The sequence below is a fragment of the Heterocephalus glaber genome, unplaced genomic scaffold (assembly GCF_053883595.1).
Source record: "Heterocephalus glaber isolate CG9 unplaced genomic scaffold, H.glaber_assembly_v1.0 deba00001531, whole genome shotgun sequence".
NCBI classification, from domain to species: Eukaryota; Metazoa; Chordata; class Mammalia; order Rodentia; family Bathyergidae; genus Heterocephalus; species Heterocephalus glaber.
Window position 1 is genome coordinate 22503787 of NW_028258329.1, and position 21974 is coordinate 22525760.

Genomic DNA, 21974 nt, shown 5'->3' on the forward strand with positions numbered 1-21974 from the left:
GGCAGGAGGATCCAAATTTGATCCCAGATTGGGAAATTTAGCAAATTTTTGAGACTTTGTCTCAATAATAATAAAAAACTTTAAAAGGACAGGGATGTAGCTCAGTGCTAGGCCCTGTGTTCAATTCCCAATAATACATACACATACACACACACACACACACACACACACACACACAATCCTGTGTACCAGCCCCGTCCCAAAGGGCGGTGGTGCTGGCAGCTCTGTCGACACCCTCCCCTTGGTGTGGTGCTGTCCCCACCCCCTATGGGCAGTGGCCTTTACCTACCTTGGCCTGGCCCTTCATCAGCACGATGTTTGAGATGACCGAAGCCTGCAGCCCCGCCAATGGCTGCCCTAGCTGAGCTGTGCTCAGCGACCGAGTCGGCCTCGATGTGCCCTGCGAGGAGAAGTGGATGGCAGTGAAGTGTGGAGCTGGAGGGCAGAAGACCAGCTGCAGGGAGGAGTGCATCTTCTCTCTGGGCCCATGGCACAGGAGTGGAAGGAGCCACTGGGACGCTGTGGAACAGCGAGGCCTCCAGAGGAAGCAGGTGGAGGGCAACTTCCCAGACCACAGGCCCGGGGAAAGAGTGCCAGACACAGGGTGGTGGGCAACAGGAGGAACCCAAAGACCTAGGGCCTCAGAGCGTGAATCCAGGAAGGTAGAGAGCTCCTCACTGGGGAGAAATGAAGGACAGCAGACAGGCAGACGCGTGCTCTGTACCATGGGCAGCTGCCCAGCAAGGGGCAATACCACCGGCTGATTAGAGCTGACACTATGGAGCCCCCTCGGGGAAGTGATTTTACCCACCTGTGGCTCAGTTTCCCCCACTATAAGAACATTTTTGCAAGCATGTAGCAGTACCTGGTACACAGGAAGTGCCTTCGTTTCCTGTCACTCTTTGCCCTCTCATATCCCAAGGCATGGACAGACTCCTGCACACCCACCGAAGCAGACACACCCTTGTGGGGGTTGAGGTAGCTGCACGGGCCCTGCTCATGGAAATCTGAGATCCTGCGAGGCAGGACTGGGAGCCCGGGCGGCCGACACCCAGACCACAACAAGCCAGGGCAGAAGAGTCAGGAGCGCCCATGTTCACATCCTGCTACCCCACCACCTACGACTCAGGTGACCCTGAAGGCACCAAACTCCCATAAGCCTTAGGGTCCTCATTTCTAGAGGCAGGGTACAGAAAGCACATGCCTCTTTGGGTGGCACTGTCTTGGCCGTACAGCTCTTGGGGTGACAGTTTAATACAAGGATCCGGAGAGAGCACACAGCCTGAGACCAGCACATAGGGAAGCTGGAATCCACATTGGCATCAGTGCCTTCACTGCTGGCCACCAGCTCCTCTTGGGATCTCTCTTCCTCTTGCTGGCTAGTGACTGCCCACTGCTGGCTGGGTGGTCCCCAAAGAGACCCACAGAGACTCCAGCCCCTGGAGCCCCCAGGGCCACTGTAGACCACACTTCTTTTTTCCCTGAAGAAGTAACCTTTTCTGACCACACTGCTCCACCTCCCCTGGAGGGCTGTGGGTAGACCAGATGGAGCCAGGGGCATGTAAGCCAGTTCATTTTATGTGTCAGCTTGGCTATACCAAGGGGTGCCAGATGTTTATCAGACATCTGTGTGTGTCCATGAGGGAGCTTTGGGACAAGATTAACATTAAATCAGCAGACAAAATAGATGTCCCTCCCTCATCCAATCAGTTGATGTGGATGTGGGCCTCATCCAATCAGTTGAGGGCTGAACAGAACAACAGGGCTGAGTGTCCAGTGCATGAGCAAGCTCTCCCTGCCAGAAGTCCACACAGTGGGACCCAGCTGTTGTCTGGCTCTTCTGGGTCTGAAGCCCACAGGCCTTTGGACAGAAACTCCCCATCAGCTCTCCTGGGTCCCCAGCTTGCTAATCAACCCTGACTTCAGACTTTCCCACCTCTGTGATGAGCTAATTTCTTAAAATAATTCCTCCTCTCTTCATCAAAAAGAGTGGTTCCAGGACCCCCATGTATACCAAAATCCTGGGATGCACAAGTCCCTTGTTCAGGTTTTGCCTATCACCTCCCCACATCCTCCCACCTATTTTACATCATCTCTACACAACCTCTAGACCTCCAATACCCAATACATCAATGTTGTGCCCTAGGGATCGATTAGGGAAAACAACAAGGAAGCCGTCTGTCTGTGTTGGGTGCAGATGCATCCATCGTGGCCTTAACCACATTGGTGACCTGGAGCTGGCTGAATCCACAGACACAGGACACACAGAAGGGGAGGGTGCTGATCGCTCTGTGGAGTCTGTCCCTTCTGTTACCTGGAGACTCCTCACTAACACAGCATCCAAGTGCCCCCACCTTTGAGGAGCTGAGTGAGTGGAGGCTCCGGCCATGGGGCGGAGCTGCCTATCACATGAAGGAGCCTTTCTTAGGTGGCTGCGCCTCCTTGGTCCCACCCAGCCTTCCACGTAGTGGCCAACTGCCCCCATGGCCATCTGTACACTAAAGAGCCAGGGCACAGGCACAGGAAGAGAGGGACAGGTGCCACCTGAGAGACACTTGGGAAAACAAGCAGAGGGATCAGGAGGGCTTCCAGCAGGGGAAAGCATGGAAGGTGGAGCAGGGTCTCTAGTGACACAGGTGAGAGAAGGAGGGGACACAACGGGACAGAGGGTGCAGTGTGTCCACAGCAGTAGCCAAGGCCCTGAAAAGGAATGCACTGCCTGGAGTGCACTGTCCTTTCCCTAAAGGACAGGTGAGGAGTCACAGGCAGGCCCATGATGTGCACAGCAGACACTGTGTTTTGCATCTGCTTGGCTCCCAGTCTGAAAGCTGATGTCTCGTGGTGGAAGGGACAGGGGCTGGGGGCCACACAGAATTTGGTTCAAATTCTGGCCCCCTTGGATTTTATGATGTATGAGCATAAAGGGCTTTGCACCTTGCCACGCCTGTGTGCTGCTCCCTGGGAAACGGGGTCAGCCATAGGCTCCTGCATAAGCTTATGTTAAGAGCTTGTGGCCATGCTGGTAAAATAAGTCACCAAGTCAAGGACAGGGTTAACCACAGGGGCTTTGGATCTGACTTCTTCATGTCCTACCCTGGTGACTTAATAGCAGTGTGAATGGGCATAAAGTCCCCAACTCATCCAACCCCACTTCCCATTCAACTCCCAGGGCCATTCCACATGCAAGAAAGGGACCACAGTAAACCTTAGCCCTGCACCAGCTGGGGGAAGCCTGGCTTGGTTAGTGCTAACAGCCCAGAGACGACAGCAGTTGTGAGTGTCTGGCACAAGGGGGTGCTCCGTGGATGACCAGAGAGAGTGGTTCTTGCCTAAGGTGATTCTTTGCCCCTCAGCCCGCCCTCTCCTCTGCAGGGTGGAAGTAGAGCTGCAGGGGTTGCCCCCTCACCCCACCCCCTGCTCCCCACTCCCTCCACTCCCTCCCTCCACTCTTACCGCAGCCTTTCCTGCAGGCCAGTCCAACTGCTGGGAAAGGGACTTCTTGTCACTGCAGAGGGAGCTCAGCTGCCTGTCCGTGGAAGCTGCCGATTTCCTGCTCATGGGAAAGTCTCTCTCTCCTGTGCAATAGGGGTTAACACCTAAACCAAGAGAAATGATAGGGCAACTCATTTACGCTCTCAAAACACAAAGCTCAACAAGGAACAAAATCAGTGCCACTCATTCACCAGGCAGCTGTGTGGGCATGCACATTAGCACAGCACTGAGTGCCTGGAGCATCATTCACCCCCTCATGTGTGCACTCTGTCCTGTTGGCACAGACAGCTCTCCCTTCACCTCAACCCAATCCAGGGCTGGTGGGCATCTCCTATGAAGCAGTATACCAGGCTCAGGAAACCACCAAACCCAGGTGGGGCCACCAACTATGGAGAGGGGTGCCCAGAGGGCACCCAGGACATGGGCCACATAACACTGAGCCAGTGGCCACTCAGAGACGGACTGGGCACAGGCTCCTCCAACCTCCATGACAGACACGCTCACACCCAGCCAGGTCCACACTCCCCACACACAGGCGACACTTCATTCCTTGGAGAGCTTAGAAACTGCAAAGTCTCCAGCTTTCTCTCTGTGGGATCCCTGACTTCCTTTCCTCAAATCAGAAATTCTGCTCTGTCACCACAGGCAGCTGGAAAAACCTTGAAAGACTGTCTGATTTAACCTACGGTCTAGACCAGTGCTTCCTGGCTGAAATGCACTGTTAGCCGAAGAGGCAACTGTTTTCCAGTAGCTGCCAGGCACAGAGGTGCACCCTACTTGGAATCCCAGCTACTTGGGAGGCTGAGGCAGGAGGATCTCAAGTTTGAGGCCACCCTGGACAACTCAAATTTAACAAGACCCCATCTCAAAATTAAAAAAAAAAAAAACATTTAAAAGAGCTAAGGATGTAGCTCAGTGTCAGAGTGCCTCTGGTTTGATTCCCTAGTACTGAAAAGAGAGAAGGAAGGAGGGAAGGAAGGAAGGAAGGAAGGAAGGAAGGAGGGAAGAACATTTTAAGTAACACATTAAACAAGTAAAAAGAAACATGAGAAAAATTTCAATGATATGCTTTATTCATCAATGTATCTAATCTTCTTTTCATCATGTAAATAATACATAAGCATATGAATGAGATTTTCACCTCATTTCTCCCACACTTGGTCCTCAGACTTGTGTCACCTGCACTTCCTGCACTCCCCATAGCTGAGGGCAGCCTGTGGCCCAGAAAGGGGTTTTCCCAGTGTCCCTGGCTACAGTAGACAGGTTTTGGTGGGCAGTTCCTGCCCAGGGAAAAGTGAGATCAGTGTGGTTCCGAGGACATGCAGGATGGACTGAGGCTTCAGGTCTGCTGCCATTCTTAGGACAGAAAGACCTTCACTTGTTTATAAGCCGAAGAGAGGAAGCCCCTGGCCAGAGTGGATGAGAAGAAAGAGGACAGAGCGGGTCCTCAGGACGCTTCCCCAGGATGGCTGCATGAGGCACAGGTAGGCAATGCCTGTGGCTGACAGGGACCAGCTGCTCTGCTCCCAGTGGACAAGGACAGGCAGGAGGGCAGGGGGTTTGGAATCCCCGCAGGTGAGGACACAGGATCACAGGCCAGGGTTAGGAGCAAAAGCCAGAGCTCACTGCAACCTACTCCTGGCTTTGCGCACCATTTACGTGGTGTTTAATAGAAGGCAGACAGACCTCAGTGCCCCACATGGACTGTGCAGTGCTGGTGGGTCACTGACCTGTGGGATTGTCCTGCTGTCCAGGCCACATAGCGGCCTCTCCTTGGCCCTTCCAGAAACTACAGGAGGACACTCCTCCCTCCTGCTGGCTCCAGCACCTTGAACAGAGCCCCAGCAGAACCCAGGCCTCCCGCACCCATCTCCCTGTTTCAGCCCACAGCAGTGCAAGGTGGCCTAAGTCAACTCCGGCGAGGGTCACAGAGCAGACAGGCTGAGCACGGCACTGCCAGTAAAACCTGCTCGGACTTCACCCAGCTCTGCCTGCCTCTACCCAGCAAGCCTTGCGCTCTGAGAACCCTATCCCTGCCATGATTTGGATCTGTACAGAGGTGAATTAGCACAGAGCAGGTTCCCCAAAGCTCTGCCCTCCTGATGATCCCCTCTGTGTGCAGTGCAGCCATAGAGAAATATCCTGAAGCCACCCTTGCAGAGGGACAGCGAGGGATACCAGGCAAGGCTTCCTCACTGAGTCCATTGCAAAGGGGTTATAAATCCAGAGCAGAAGCCAGAGTGTTTTGAAAGGGAAGCTATATATTGAGATGATTTGTGGTAATAATGTGAAATTTAAGGTCAAATTGAATTTTCAAATGGAAAAAGGAGCTATATCTGCCTAATACTATTTTAAGTTCCTTGTCTATCATTAGAGGAATAATTTAGAAAATTTATTCCCAAGTATTAATTACACTTAAACTTAAGGAAAACCAGAAGTAGAAATAAAAACTGAACAAATTTTACAAATCACTGCAAAATTTACACACATATAACAAGAAGTAGAAAACAAATGAATATCAAGTTATCACAGGAAATACAGCTGCATGTCATTTGTGAGAGATAAGCAAAATAAAGTATGATAAAAGAGTGGGTAAGCAAAGATGATCTCAAACAATATTAGTCATCAGCTAGTATCAGAAAAGAACTAGATCTCACATCATATCAAACACTGAAAATAACTTATAGATATATCAAATTTAGAATAAAAAGTCATTCAAAAGTTAGAAGAAAATATAGCCACATATTTAATACCTCTTTGTGGAAGAAATGTTCCCATTAAAAAAGAAAAGATCAATAAATTTGATTTAATAAAGTTTAAAACATTTTCATGTAAACAAAAATAATATTGTCAGATATCAATTTAACCTAATTAATAATAAGATAATAATCACCCCAATAGGAAAATAGGCAAACTCACCCAAATCAAAATAAACAAATGAAGAAGGTTTGACCTCCACCTGCATCTGGAAGCACACTGTGTCTGTGCCTCTCCCTGTTTCATGAGCACCAGGTCAGTCGTTCTGTGAGCCAGGCAGGAAGGGTGCCAGGCTGGGCTGGGCTGGTGGACACTAAATATCAGGCCTGAATGCAGGGCCGGGTGCCCGGATGGGCAGAGGCAGGAAGAGAGGCAGCCATGGGATGCTGGGAGCTGTTACCTGCCCATGGCCTTAGGGCAAGTGGAGGCAATATGTCAGCAGAGCCCACTGAGGCAGGGTCCACAGGACTCGGGCCACCCGGGTGTGACTGATGTCACTGGTGGGGCTGTGGCTGCGGCCCACACCAATGCAGAGCAAGGAGGAGGGAGCAGTCTGCAACCGTCTTGTCCACTGCGGGCCTCCTGTGGGCACCTCCTGTGGGGGCCTCCGTGACCACAGGCAACAGAAATCAGGGAACCTAGGGCCCAGGTGACACATCTGGGTAGGAGCAGGGCTGGCTGCATGGGCAGGCAACCTGTGCACCCCTAAAGCCCGAGGCATAAAGAGGCCAAACTTTCAGGTTTCCTGCTAGTTGGAAAGTCTTCATTTTGAACACGGCTCCCACATTTTCATTTTACAAAGAATCCTACAAATTGTGTTAGTGGTCCAGATGCCATCAAGGCAGAAAGGAGCAGCAAATGGGTGGGAAATGGGGACTAGAAAAAAGCTGAAGAGCAAATATTTTTTAAAAAGTATAATCCACTGTGGCTGGAACCTATGATGGCAGAAACAGGACTTCATACACACCACTGAAGGAATATTAGCTATTAAAATTAGGCAATGCAGATCCAAAGCCTAAACTACATTATGTTTTGACTCAAAACTCCATTTCTAGGAAATTATGCTAATGAGGGAAAATTAAAATTTATGATAAAAAAACAAACTCAAAAATAGTAGATTATTAATTGCAGAACTGCACATCCTACTACAGAATGCTCTGAGACTAAGAGTTTGTAAGAGACTTTCCTGAAGTCACACAGATAACTAGTTCCAGGAGCAGGGTGCAAACCCAAGTGCCATGACCTTGAGTGTGTGACCTCTCAGCCCACAGCAGCCCCACAGGACCCTGGCTCCAGGACCCTGCATAGATGCCAAGGCCAGGCTGGGGAAGCTCTTGTTCCTTATGCAGTATTCACACATAACCTACACACGCCCTCCCATGTACTTCATATCATCTCTCCATTGCTTTTAATACCCAATGCAATTTAAAATGCTGCACCAATGATCATTACTCTGTATTATTTAGGGGATAATGACAAAAAAACAATCTGCACATTTTCAATGCAGATGCAAATTTTTTTCAAATATTTTCTATGCACAGATATTTCATGTAAGGATTCATCACTAACTCAAACAAAATTCATGTACAGACTCAGCTCTTTGGCCTCAAAGAAAAACCGAGAATACCATAAACATCTATTAGGAGGGAGTTGGTTAACAAGATTGTGTGTATTCATGCAATGAAATACCATGTATCAAAGAAAGAAAGAAAGAAAGAAAGAAAGAAAGAAAGAAAGAAACAAAGAAACAAAGAAAGAAACAAAGAAAGAAAGGAGGGAGGAAGGAAGGAAGGAAGGGGAAGGGAAAGGAAGAGAAGGAAGGAAGGGGAAGGGAAGGAAGGAAGGAAGGAAGGAAGGAAGGAGGGAAACAGAGTTTCTGGCTGGACTTGTGGTGCATGGGCATAATCCTAGCACTTAGGAGGCTGAGGTAGGAAGATCGTGGAGAGTTCAAGGCCAGCCTGGGCTACATAGTGAGTTCAAAGGCAGCCTGAACTGTCTCAAAAAACCAAAATAAATAAACCAAAATAAATAAATCAATTGTAAAAATTCAGAGTTTCCAAGGGCGTGAAGTAAAGATACAGACGTGTGTGAGTTTTCTATATAGGAATCTGGGGGAATAACTGGAAATGCTAATATTCATTACCTTTAATATTATAATTTGAAGGGATTTTAGTTTCCTCAAACTTTTCAGCATTCTTCACATTTTCCTGACTTTGTACAAATGAGGTAGGAGGTAGAGCAAGGACAAGTAAATAGCAGGAAGCCATGGGGTAAGGAATAGAGAAAACAGGCACAGCAATGACAACTATGTCAAAATCTTCAAAAACCAATAGATCACCCTGTCCCCTGAGACCACCAGACATGTGCCAACCAATGAGTACGTCACCCTGGTCTGCATCCAGCCTCATTTGCTTGTGGTTTTTATCTCCCCAGTGGGCTTGGACACCATGAGACTTCCTCTAAAAACTGTATGGTCCAAACTCCCCCTCCTGGAAGGTGGACAAAGTCAGGTATCCCTTGGGGCCATGACTCCTGTCCATCTCCAGCCATAGATCCTCCTCCCATAACCCTGGGACCTTAAGAGGTCCAATGCCTGCCCCAATGGGCTGTGAAAGCTTCTCACTCACCCCAGCCTGTGGGGTCCACCTTCACTTTCTTTCACTTTTAATAAATACTACTCTTGTTACTCCTTTTGAGTATACTGCTCAATTCTTTAGGATGCCAAGAACCTGGAAAGAACCCCTCTGTACCCTCCACAACACAAGTCTTCTATTCGTAGCAACCAGGAGGACTCCTGAAGTCTTCCAGCCTCAGCCTCCACCATTTAACAGCTGAGGTGACACAGGCCTTGGGTAAAAGAGAGCAGCGTACTCAGGGCCAAGGCCCATGTCTGAACTCAGAAGCAGAAAATAGCCCTGGTCAGCTCCCTCAGGCCAGGTCTACCCACTCTGGCAAAGAGGCCATCTAGAGAGGTCAGCTAGAGAAAGCTGTCTAGGCAGGCTGTCTACAGCAGGCATCTAGAGGAGGCCATTTAGTGAAGCCTCAGAGAGGAGGCCAGTGCACAGCCCCCCGCTGGCCAGCATGTGCACACACAGGGAAGAACTTCTAGTGGGGCAAGTAGGTCACCTCCTTGGTTTGTCCCACTGGACTGGAGAGATCGGCCTCCCCATGTCATTCACACTGCTGCTACTCAGAGCAGTGGCCACTCCCAGACACTTACTGGTGGAGTTACTGCGGCCCCTCTGGTGGCAGCCTTTAGGAAACAGGAAGTTACTACTCAGTGCTTCTGGTTTTCCAGGCTTTTCTCTAGAGGACGCTGTGGATGATTCCTGAAAAACAATTTCCATCTTTTATTCAGCAAATCAGCTAGGATAGAAAAGTGCCCTTAGATGGGATTCAAACATGGACCTCAGAAGGTCTCATTGGACTGTTTGGCTCCCCATAAAATGACAGCCACTGTGAAGCCAGTCATCCCACCAGTAAACATGTATCCATTCATTTAATGAACATACCAAATAAATAGTTGTCACATAAGTATCCAACTAATGCTGAAGCCGGACTTAGAGAAAAACAAGTTCTTCCCAGCCTTGGACAGCCCCACATCCCCACCCCAGATCACTCTTCTCTCCCCTGTAACTGTAACTCCTTGTTCTGTTACAGATAAAATTAACAACCATGTTCTGCAAACAAAGTTTATGAAACTCTGTTCTCATATCATTTATAAGACACTGTCTCCTTTCAAGGCAAAGATACAAATCTGTCTACCCTTGTCCTGTTCCAGTAAACTCACTTGCCACGTCACTAGAAAAATCAGCCCCTTCCACAAAATGTATAAAACCTGGAACTTCTCTTTGTTCATCACTCAGCCATTTTGGACACAGAGTCTGTTGAGCCATTGTATATAACTTTAAATCCTCCTGACTCCCATTTGGTCTCTCCTGTCTCTTGGAGTTCTGCAACATTTCAATCAATACTGAATGAATATGTCAGCTATTAGGTTCAGATTCATCATTAGACAAGGGGGTACAGCTGTGAGCAGGTGGACTAAGACATTGACCTTGGACAAACGGCATTTATCATTACACAGAATGATATTTTCAGTGAAGAAAAGAACTAGAGGGACATGAACAGGAGTCTGGAAGCTCTGAGTTCCAGATGATGATAAGTGCATCATATCATCCTGGAGCTTGTCAAAAACATTTGTTGAATGAATGCCACGTAGATTTTTAAATGTGAACCAACTATGTGGTTCCATATTCTTGTAAGTATTATGATTTTATTATATTGCTGATTTCTATCTGCAAAGACTTAATTTAGGATACAGAAATCACATGCCTCTTCCTTGTGTAAGATGAAAATCTGAGACAATCTTTACTCCCTCTCCCCACCCTGAGATTTTAGGAATAGGAGGGTCATAGGGATGGAGGTTGATAATGAAGATGAAGATATTTCTCTTCTCTTCCTGGGACTGTTATTCTATTTTATAACTTTGTTAGCTACAAAGATCTTGACTTAATTTTTGTGTTATATTGGTTTCATTACTTCCTGCCATAATCCTCAGATGTGTGTGTGTGTGTGTGTGTGTGTGTGTGTGTGTGTTCTTTCAGGAATGCTAGTGAATGTTTAAAATGTTTTTTTAAAATGTATTCCTGTAAAAGATACATTGTCACTAGTTCTCTTCAAAATACTCCCCCTCACTTTGAACACACTTATCTCATTGTTCTTGCCACTTTCTGAACAAGCTCTGGATATCCCCTTTTGTGAGTTTCTTTAAAGGTGCTCTCCTGGCTGCCTCACTTTTCTGAACTGATTCAAAATATTTACCTTTCATGGTTATTTTGACTTTGGGGAAGAGTCAGAATTTACACAGTGCCCAATTCAGTGAATAAAGTGGATGAGGACACACCATAATGTGTTTACGAGTCTGCCTTTCTGTTGGATGGCACTGAGCAGCAGCATTCACCTTATCTTTTATCACATCTTGTAAAGACATGAAAGAGGACTTCCGGAACTGCTTCCAAAGGTGGCAATATTGTAATGATGGGATAAGTGCATTCAAAGCCTGGAAGAATCGTGGCAGTGTGCATTTTACAGGAATAAATGTATTAACGGAAACGTTCACCAAGTATTTTGATCACACTTTATATTGAATAGAAAGCCTCTCTAACCATAGAATGTCTTTCTGTGGCTGTCACATTGAATAATTAGCTAAGTTTAGAATCTTTGGATGTTAACTCCCGGACCTCAACCAGTAGAGGCTCAAAGGTCTCCTGGGACTTAGTGGTCCAAAGTGGAGTGCACTGGGGCACTCAATGTCCTCCTCTAACTGACTTGAGCATCCTCCCATGGGGTAGGCAGGCAGGGCTGTACTCCCATGTGCCAGGTGGGTGCAGGATCCAAAAATCTGTTCTAGTTCCCAGAGTGGAGGGAGAATCTACTTTCCTCCCACTGTGCCGCATAACCCACCGACACCTCCTACCCTGCCATTGCGAGCAGATTGGCATCAGGGGCTCTGCCAACTCTGACCCACTCATTTCCCAAGCTTTTCCCTCCCTGTGGCCAATGGCAAGTGGCCAGTCCACCCTCACCTGCACTGTGTCATGCAGAGGTCCTCTGAGATCCAGAATGTGGCCAGCCACATTGATCTATAAGCATTTCTGCCTATTTGCATTTTCCTTTTGAATTTCTAACAGGTAGAGGAGTTAATCAAGTGTACTCAGTAGCAATCTGAAGCCAGAAGTCCATTCATACCCTTTCAAATAAGAAACTGTCCAGTTCTGACACAGGAGATCCCATAGGAAGCCACACGCCAATCCTCTGATTTCTAATGAAGTCAACGTTTAAAATCAGAGAATCCATCCTGGCTGGCTCCTAGATGCTCGTCTTTCTTTTTAGCAGCAGATGGTGCTATATTAATTTGAACTAAATTGTATACCTTCAACCAGGCTAGCCTAAGAAATCCTTTAAAAGGAGAGAGAGCTGGGCTTATATAGAAAGTGGTTTAGTTTAGTTGAGTTCTTGAGGTTCTGTATTTCCGGCATTTAATATAATGATACCTCTGCTTCTTTACACAATGCAATATTCAAATGGTATTACTTAATTACAGTAGTCTAGTGAGGTCATGTCCTGACTCTAATTCCAAAACTTTCCTCTGGTGTTATTTCCTCTCCCTTGCGTGTCCTGTGAGACTCTGAAAGCGAGTGACACAGAGTGACTTCAGAAACCGCCGAGGTGCCACTGAACACAGCAGGGCCCAGCAGGGTACCGGATTGGTCTGCTTGTCTGGGTGTAAAACTTACAAAGCACCCTTGAAATGGATATTTCCTCAAAATATTTAGCAACATGAAAATAAGTAACTCAGCATATACAAGTCTGCTAAGCATCTTTAAAAATAATATTTATAAAGAATTTTTGCAGCATAACAATATCTGTGTTATCATGGTAGGTTAAAAAGATGCTATGTTATGTTATGTTACGTTATGATGTTATGTTATGTTATGAACAGAGTCTGACTACAAGCAAGTATAGTACACATTAAAAATGGCTGGAGGTAAATGCACCCAAACAGTAACACTCATTCATTCAACAAATGTTTATTAAGCACTCTCTATGTGCCAGCACTGAGGAGATGGCAATAAGGAGACTCAAGATCCTGCCCTCATGAATCAGCAGGAGTGTGTTAGGGTGATGTGATTACAGCTACAATTTTTTATACCTTTCTGTATTTCCCATGTTTTTTCTTTTTTTTTTTTTAATCCCCCATTAACTTTATTGGTACATTTTAGGTATAAAATACAGTTACATTCATCATTGGGATCTTGTACCATTACATGAGTCTCTTGGTTCTTATTTTTTTTCCCCTTCCCCTGCCCTCCCTTCACTCCCTCCACCCTTCCCTATTTGCAAAGATCTTGTTTCCATTTTTTTCCTCTTCTCATATTTTTTCCTTTCCTTTTTTTCCTTCCCCCACCCCTCCCAATTCCCCTGCTCTTTTAGACCTTTTCTTCCTGTTACACAATATCCGTTACACATTTTTTAAATTACAATATTAAGATCTAGGAGGCATTACCACAGATTTTACAGAATTTAAAAGGATATAGAAAGCATATTACAAAAATCTTTTTTGAAATAAATTTGACAACTTCTATGAAGTACCTTGGAAGACAAATTAATGAAACTAACTCTGGAGGAAATATAAAATTTGAATAGCACCTATTAAAGAAAGTATATTCCTAGCTTGAAAACCTACCTATATGACAACAGCAGGCTCACACACATTTTAACTGATAAATTATATCAAACAATTAAAGCAGAAAAAAGAAGGAACACTTCTCCCCTCATTTTAGGAAATCGACATTGTGCTAATCCTAAAAGTGGATAAAGATAATAGAAGAAAAAAGTATGAACATAGATAGAAATTTGTTTAACAAAACAAACTATTAGAGGTCAGATCTGGCAGGATGTAGAAAGTGGTTTTATTATAGGGATGGCAGTGTTGGTTCAGCATTGGAAGATCCACCCCCAAAAGTCATCATTTTAACAGAGGAAAGGAGAAAGCCATATGATCCTGTCACTAGTTGGAGAAAGAGTATTGGACTAAATTCTACAGCTGTTCATGGTAAAAGCTATAAGGACACTAGAAGTAAAACAGAAACTTCTCAACAGATCAAAGATATGTACTCCATACTTCCAACAAAAACTCCTTCTATGAATGGAGACCATACAATGCTTTCTCCCTAAAGTGGGGAACAAGGGTATATATGCCTACTCTTCATCTGTCCATTAGACTTTGAAACATAGGTCTAAACCAAAATAGTCTGGCAATAAAATGACATAACTAGGATAGGATTGGCATGGCAGAAGCAAAATCTTTATATATAGATGAAATGATCATCTACAAAGAAAATACGAAGAAATCTCTAGGAGCCCCTAGAACTTGTACTTGAATTTAGCAGGATTAGAAAACACAAGGTATATATAAAAATTCAGGTCTGTGTCTACTTGCTATAAATGAAGAACTGGATATTGAAATTTAAAAGTTATGTAGGAGTACAAAGAACCCAGAAAAGCCAAAAACAAAAACAAAAACAGTGTTGGAAGACATTTAGTGCCTAATTTTAAGACTTCTTCTAAAGCTACAGTAATCAAGGCAGTGTGGGTGTAAGGAAAGACATATAGATCATTGGAATAAAACAGAGAATCTAGAAATAGAAACACACATATATGGTCCACTGAGTTTTGAAAGATTATTTAACATTAGCATTTTATAGAATATAAACTCGATTCATGAGCTGAGGAAGAGATAGTGTCTTCAGCAAAGGGCACTAGAACACCTGGTATCTGTATATAAAAAATTAACCTCAACCCTTTTTTTCCATACATGAAAATAACTTGAAGTTTCCCATGTTTTTTCCAATGAGCATATATAGCTTTTATAGTCAGACCAAATATAAATTATTAATTTCACATTCATTCCTGTTACCACATTAGTAGACTTAGTGTGTGTTCATTGTTAAATTTCTTCCCCCCCCCCCCTTTATAAAGCCCCGCATCCAAAATGTAACTTAGAGATTGTTTGGTCCCTAAAACCAGCTGGTGGTGGGGAATCATGGGAGGGAAAATTCCCCCGGACTCACTGGGAAAATTTTCTGCCACATCCAGAGGAGGAGGGAGCCTTCCTTTAACGGAGTCCCCAGTTGTCCCTGCCTCGATGGTGTCCTGCCACTGTGTTAGGAGCAGAAACAATTGTGTGAAGGTGACTGCAGCACATGGACAAGCTGTGGTGTGAGCTGGCTCACAAGATGGCTGCCCTGGGAAGAATGCAAGTGACAGAGGGGAGGTATAAGCGCGATTTTCTATTAAAAAGATGAAAACCCATCTGGCTGCCCGCAGTTCTGATGCAGAGACAAGGCATGTGTGTTGGGATCTTCCATTTCTAGGCTCCAACAAGGGGCCAGGACACATCTGTGCTCTGGGACCACTGCTGAATGGTTCACTCTTCTCACCCTCAGAATGTCGAGCTGAATGGTTTTTTGAGCAGTGAGCTGGAAGAAAGCGTCATGAGACCTGTGGCAGTAAGTCCCTGAGGATTCTGAACTTGTGGCTTCATTGCCCACCCTCAGTTTCCTCTTTTGCAGGTGGAGTGAGCTCACTAACCAATGTTCATTGTCACTTCCAGCTCTGTGCTTCTGAATGAACTGATGATGCTGTGTCAAGAGCTAAAGGGATGCTGCCTTCTCTGGAATGATAGCATGTCAGAAGAATAAAGGTCTTCTGCTCTCAGCTCCCAGGAGAACCCAACCAGTTTCAGGCAAGTGCATCCTGGGTGCTGTGGTTCTGCCTCAAAGGAGCCTCTGTCGCAGCCCCACAAACATTCACTCATTGGGACTCCCACTCAGTGCATACAACAGAACGCTTCTGTTTTGGCTCCCAAGGCAGGACTGCTTCCCAGGCCCAGGATTTGTCCCTGAGCTCAGGGAGCTGAAAAAGTCCCTTCTGAATACATTTCCCCTTGTTCTCTTCAGAGACTGCAGCCCTGGACAGCCATTCTGTGGGTACCATACCCCATCATTGCCTGGGGGGCCATCTCTCCATTTACCAGGCCCAGTGGCAACTGAGTGGGGTAAGGGGTCAACTGTCCAGACAGCCCTTTAGAGTATTTTTCTCAAAGTTAGGGTCAGTCATGCAGCTGGTGAGGCTAAACAGTGAATCCTAAGGAATAGAAAGTGCTGTCGTCCCTATGTAACTGGGGAATGAAGATGCAGGATTCTGGTGTCCTATGAGCAAGAGGATGCTGGAGTCTCCATGTCTCTCCGAGGATTAGAAGGTCTCCCACTCCATTAGGAGTGTTGATTTTATGTGTGGACCCCTGGGCTGCATCACTCGCATCACTGACAGAAGCTTGACGCTTCTGGCATTTACTGGCTGTGCTCCCTTAACACAAACCTTCCCATTTTCTCTTTGATCTGAGATGCTATAATGGTTCCAGCCTAGGGAACCACAAAATATAATTCAGCTGTCTTGACTGAGGCTGTTTCCTGTGGTTGAGCTGATCATTCAGCTACAGGCTTTGATCTTTAGGTCATGAGAATGAACAAGCAAGCCCCAGAGACTGGTTCCAGGATGACCACATGGTCGTGTAGGATGATGAGGCCACCATATCTCATGGTATGGAGGGGAAGGATGGGAACCAGAGCCTTGGATGGCCTCTCCTTACATGCTCCTACTCCTCATCCTTGACATGACCATGGTCATCAAGTCCTTACAAGCCCACCTCTCAAACATCCCCTCCACATCTCTTCTCACCAGTCTTTCCAGAGTTCAACATATTCTTTCTGGATTGGGCTATTAAATGGCCTAGAGTGTGAAGGAAAACTATTCTTAAGGATATTTTTAAGAAATGGTGCTGGGACAACCAGATATCCACAGGCAATAGGATGAAGTTAGATTTCTCTCTCACACCATCCTTCCATAAACAGTAACTCGTGTAAGAACTGAAACTATAAAACTCTTAGAAGGAAATACAGAAATAAATCATCATGACCTTGGTGGGTTTGGGAAAGCCATCTTAGATATGGAACTAACAGGACAGGTGACAAAAACGGAGGATTGATAATGAGCTTTATCAAAATTTGAAACTTTTGTGCTTCAAAGGATGTCATAAAGAAAGTAAAAAAACCCTGCAAAATTGGAGAAAATATTTGCAAAACAATAAATCTGATAAGGAAGTTGTATATCTAGACTATGTGAAGAACTCTTACAATTCAACGATAAAAGGACAAATAACACAGGTTTTAAAAATAGATAAAGGTTCTGAACAGATGTTTTACCAAACAAGACATATAAGAAATCTACAAGTACAAGGAAAAAAGTCAATGACATGAGCTGTCAAAGAAATACAAGTCAAAGTCACAATGAGATGCTGCTTCACAATCCTAGGAGGGCTATGGTCACCCCTACTCCACATCTACCAGAATGGGGAGAATATTAAAAATTGACACACTCACACATTTATCATGGAGATGTAAAATGCTGCTGCTGCCTTGGAAAACAGTTTGACAGTTTTTAAACATGTGAATATATACTTACTACCATCTGGCAATTCTACTACTAGGTATATACCCAAGAGAAATGAAAACAAAAACCCATATGAAAACTCATGCAAAAACGTCCATAGCTGCCTTATTGATAATATCCAAAATGAGGAAACAACACAAGCGTCCAAACTGGTAAATGGGTGGATAAAATGTGGCAGGTTTGCATAATGGAATATTATTTGGCAATGGAAAGAAATGAAGTATTGATACATGGTGCAACACCGACTACTGGAAAATGGGACAGAAGGTAAAAGAAGCCAAGCACAAGGGACCTCATCTTATATGGCTCTCCGGAACAGAGAAATCTGTAGAGACAGAAAATGGATTAGTAGTTGATAGGTAGGGATGGGGCAGAAGTGTGGGGCTTGGCAAGTGATTGCTAAAGGGTAGCAGTTTCTTTTAGAGGTAATGAAAACATTATAAAATTAGAGCACGTTAATGGTGGTACAACTTTGTAACTATATCGAGGACATTTAGCTGAACCAAGACTGCTATCCCTATAATAAAACCACTTTCTACATCCTGCCAGATCTGACTTTTAATAGTTTGTTTTGTTAAACAAATTTCTATCTATGTTCATACTTTTTCTTCTATTATCTTTATCCAGTTTTAGGATTAGCACAATGTAGATTTCTTAAAATGAGGGGAGAAATGTTCCTTCTTTTTTCTGCTTTAATTGTTTTATATAATTTATCAGTTAAAATGTGTGTGAGCCTGCTGTTGTCATATAGGTAGGTTTTCAAGCTAGGAATATACTTTCTTTAATAGGTGCTATTCAAATTTTATATTTCCTCCAGAGTTAGTTTCATTAATTTGTCTTCCAAGGTACTTCATAGAAGTTGTCAAATTTATTTCAAAAAAGATTTTTGTAATATGCTTTCTATTTCCTTTTAAATTCTGTAAAATCTGTGGTAATATCTTCTAGATCTTGATATTGTAATTTAAAAATGTATAATTGATATTGTGTAATAGGAAGAAAAGGTCTAAAGGAGCAGGGGAAGTGGAAGGGGTAGGGGAAAGGAAAAAAGGGAAAAGAAAAATATGAGAAAAGAAAAAAATGGAAACAAAGTCTTTGCAAGTAGGGAAGTATGGAGGGGGTGAAGGGAGGGCAGGGGAGGGAGAAAAACTAAGAACCAAGAGACTCATGTAATGGTACAAGATCCCAATGATGTATGTAACTGTATTTTATACCTGAAATGTACTAACAAACTTAATGAGGAAAAAAATAAATAAAAAATTTGTCATCAAAAAAAGAGCATTTAATCCTATATCTTAAATGGATGAATTGTATGATATGTGAGCTTTTCCTTAATAAAACCATTAAAAATGAGATTTTCAACCACCTATTCCTAATTTCCCTGCCTTCCATCTTTTCTCCCTAAAATCCCTCTGCATTATGCTGCCAGCATGTTTTTACAAAAACAGAAAGGTGAAAGAAGGGAATGGAATTAATATGAGGAAAAGAAAAAATGGAAACAAAATCTTTGTAGATAGGGTGGAGGGGTTGAAGGGAGGGCAGGGGAATGGGGAAAAAATAAGAACCAAGATGGATTATGTAAAGGTGCAAATTTCCAATGATGAATGTCATTATATTGTATACCTTAAATGTACCAGTATAATTAATTAAAAAAATAGAAAGGCTGCCTCAAATCCAAACTTCCCAGGTGTCACTCAAGGTCGTTCCCCCTGTGACAATGCTCAGGTGAACTAACCCCCTGTGCTCCCAGCCATCACATTTCCTATCAGGGGACCCTGGTGTGCCCTGTCCTGTCTGTGTAGTAACGCATACTTCTCTCCTTCATCCTTCTGGAATCAATGTCGGTATCACCACCTTCCCAGTGATGATCCCAAACAGCTGCCTCCTGACAAGACCATGGATCTCTCTGCCAATTAGACCCAAGGAAATCTTAAAATCTCAGTGGATGCCTATACTTGTTTTGATATCTGCTGAAGTAAGTTCTTCATTACTCTTTTTCTGCCTATTCCTATAGACTACTGATTCAAATATATTATAGAATGTATTGTGTAGCTAAAAAAATTACTCTATAATTCTAGAGGAGCAGCTCCCCCAAATTTAAAGACAATTCTGGAGAATATTACTTTAACATATGTCGGTCCTCATTCTCCAAATACAGCATTTGTATTTTTATTTATTAAATAGAAATGCCGCTTGGTAGAGATTTTTTCTAATTTTTGTTTTGTATTAGAACATGGAGTTTTTAATCATATTATGTTCAGCGGAACTCTGGGAGAAAGTAAATGAAATAATCCACACAATTAACATCAAGAATCCTAATAACTCCATCTGTCAACAAGTAGGGCCAAGATACCTCCCAAGTATTTCTCAATTCTGACTCTTTTCATGTTCTATAAATTCATTATGAGAAATAATTGGACAAAATACATAAATATGTTTGTGCAAAGGTGTCCATCATCACATTGTAATAGAAGGCTCTGGTGGGGGACATTCAGTGGCAGGGCTGTGGTCACGGGGTGATGAAGGGCACTTCGTTTCCTGGAGGATGATGGACAAACCACCTTGATCCTTCTGCTAAGTGCAAGGGAACGTGTCAGATGAGATGGAAATGTATCATGGGCACAGCAGATAAGCAAGGACTCTTTAGAGGTCAAAAGTAAATAAAGGCTTCCCTGAGATATAAGCGGGGCCCGAAGCTGGTATTGCTCTAAGATCACAGGATGAATTGGCTGAACCTGAACTTTGTCTTTCATAGTCTTACAGGATACAGAAGCAGAGGAGCTTCATTTCCTTCCTAAGATGAGGAGGTTAAGAGGACATGAAGAGGAAGCCCCAAAAGATTATATCCTCATTTTAAGCATGAAATGGAAATAAACACGTGCCACCCTTGGGAAATGAATGAAAATTATCAGTCTGGAAATGGCCCTGAATGCAAAGGGAAATCCCCTTGAGAATTCACAATTACCAGCCTGCACTATCGAGAGTGACAACTGTGACTTGGGCCAAAGGGACATCTTGGAAACCTCTAGACAGGCTTGTGCTTGAAATGGCTCCAGGGTGCTGGGGCTCCAGGTACTCAGCAGGGGCAAACTGAATCTTCTCTAGAATAAGGAGAGTTGACTTCAGTCACATAGGGTTCCACAGACAAAGTGACAGGCCCTGAAGGCTCCAAGAGAAACAGTAAAGCAAAACACAGTGAAACAAATGTTTCGCAGAAAAGAACCACAATGAAACACATGATGAAATCAGACCTGCAAGGACCATATGGGCAGTGAGAAGACATAGAATACAAAAATGAGTATCTTTAACTTTTAAAAGAAATAAATGAAGTGATTGAAAGATCTGAGGAGAAACTGTGAAGTTCTCCTAGCAGACTTGAAAAAGAATCAAGAGATTTAAAAATAAAGTTGTTAGTATTCAGAAGTAAACAGATCAAACAAGGTATTAGATGGTACTAAAGAGAAAGCAAGAGAATTAGAATTAAGATCAGAAAAAATACCCAGATGGGAACACAGAGACAGAGACACGTCGGACAGAGTGACAAAGCCTAACATCTATCTCACTAGAGCTCCAGACAGAGGGAGCAGGGATAATGAGGAGGAGACACGCTTCATGGATACTGTCAGAAGACTTTCTAGTCCTCGTGGAACACATGAACTCATAATCTCACACACCAACACATCTCCAGTACGACAAATAAAATGAAAAGCAGACCCAGAAAAGTTCTGGAAAAACCGAGAAAAGACACAACATATACAGGATCTTAAAAGCAGCAGCCAGGGAGAAATGACAGACTGTCTTCAAGAGGGAAATAGTAATTGAAAATTCTCATCCCATCAGCAGACATCTAAGTCAAAGCAGAGTGGAGCAATTAATTAAAAATCACATAAAAATCAAATTGCTATATAATAACTGCTTTAAATCATGAAGGAGATAGAGGAATTCTAAACTTGTTTGCACCTCAAAACAGCTTCAAAAAGCACTGTATAACTTAAAAGAAACTGTAGTCTGAGATATTTAATGGCCCCCCCTTAAGACAGTGATAAATCAAGCAGACAAAATTCAGTAAGGATACTAGAAGAATACTTGTCTCTTCAAACATAAAAATGCTTTTGAAAATAATCATATTCAAAGTCATCAAAAGTTTTTTAACAATGACAAAGAACTGGAATGAAACATACGACATTTTCTGACCCAACATAATCAGCCACAGGACATTAAAGAAGCTGACTTTAGGCAGAAAACAGATAAGCTGCTGCCAGGGACTAGGGGTGCCAGGCCGAGGCCAGATATGGGGGATGGCGCAGTACTAGGAGCACCTTATGGTGATGGAGCCCTTTGGATCAAGGTCAGGGTGATGGTTACGCCTGTCATAAAACAGCACAAAACTGCACATGTATCGTCGTGGTGTGGAGTTTGTGGTTTTGATATTGCATGTAGTTATGTGTGATGTAGCCATAGGGGAAACTGTGAAGGTACAGGACCCCTCTCTGTATACTTTCCCACCTCCCCATGAATTTATAGTTACTCTGAAATAAAAAGGTTGTTTAGCCAAGCATGGTGGCACACACCTATAGCACTAGCACTCTGGGAGACTGAGCCAGGAGAATCTGAAATTCAAGCCCAGCCTGGGCAACTTAGCAACATCATGA

General features: G+C 44.1%; 1 protein-coding gene across 8 annotated transcripts in view; it reads right to left on the reverse strand.

Annotated features, from left to right (window-relative positions):
- Positions 1-21974, reverse strand: part of Il16 (interleukin 16) — a 118072-nt gene that overhangs the window by 44474 nt on the left and 51624 nt on the right. For 7 of the 8 annotated variants that reach the window (XR_015441780.1, XR_015441781.1, XM_087188458.1 and 4 more), the window contains exons 3-5: positions 9470-9578; positions 3454-3596; positions 290-400 (exon numbers count right to left, since the gene is read on the reverse strand). Coding sequence is in view for 6 of the 8 variants with exons in the window: in XM_087188458.1 (XP_087044584.1) it covers positions 290-400; positions 3454-3596; positions 9470-9578 (363 nt within the window). In the remaining 2 variants the exon portion in view is untranslated. The remainder of the gene's footprint in view (positions 1-289; positions 401-3453; positions 3597-9469; positions 9579-21974) is intronic. The other variant, XM_087188459.1, reaches the window with a different exon arrangement.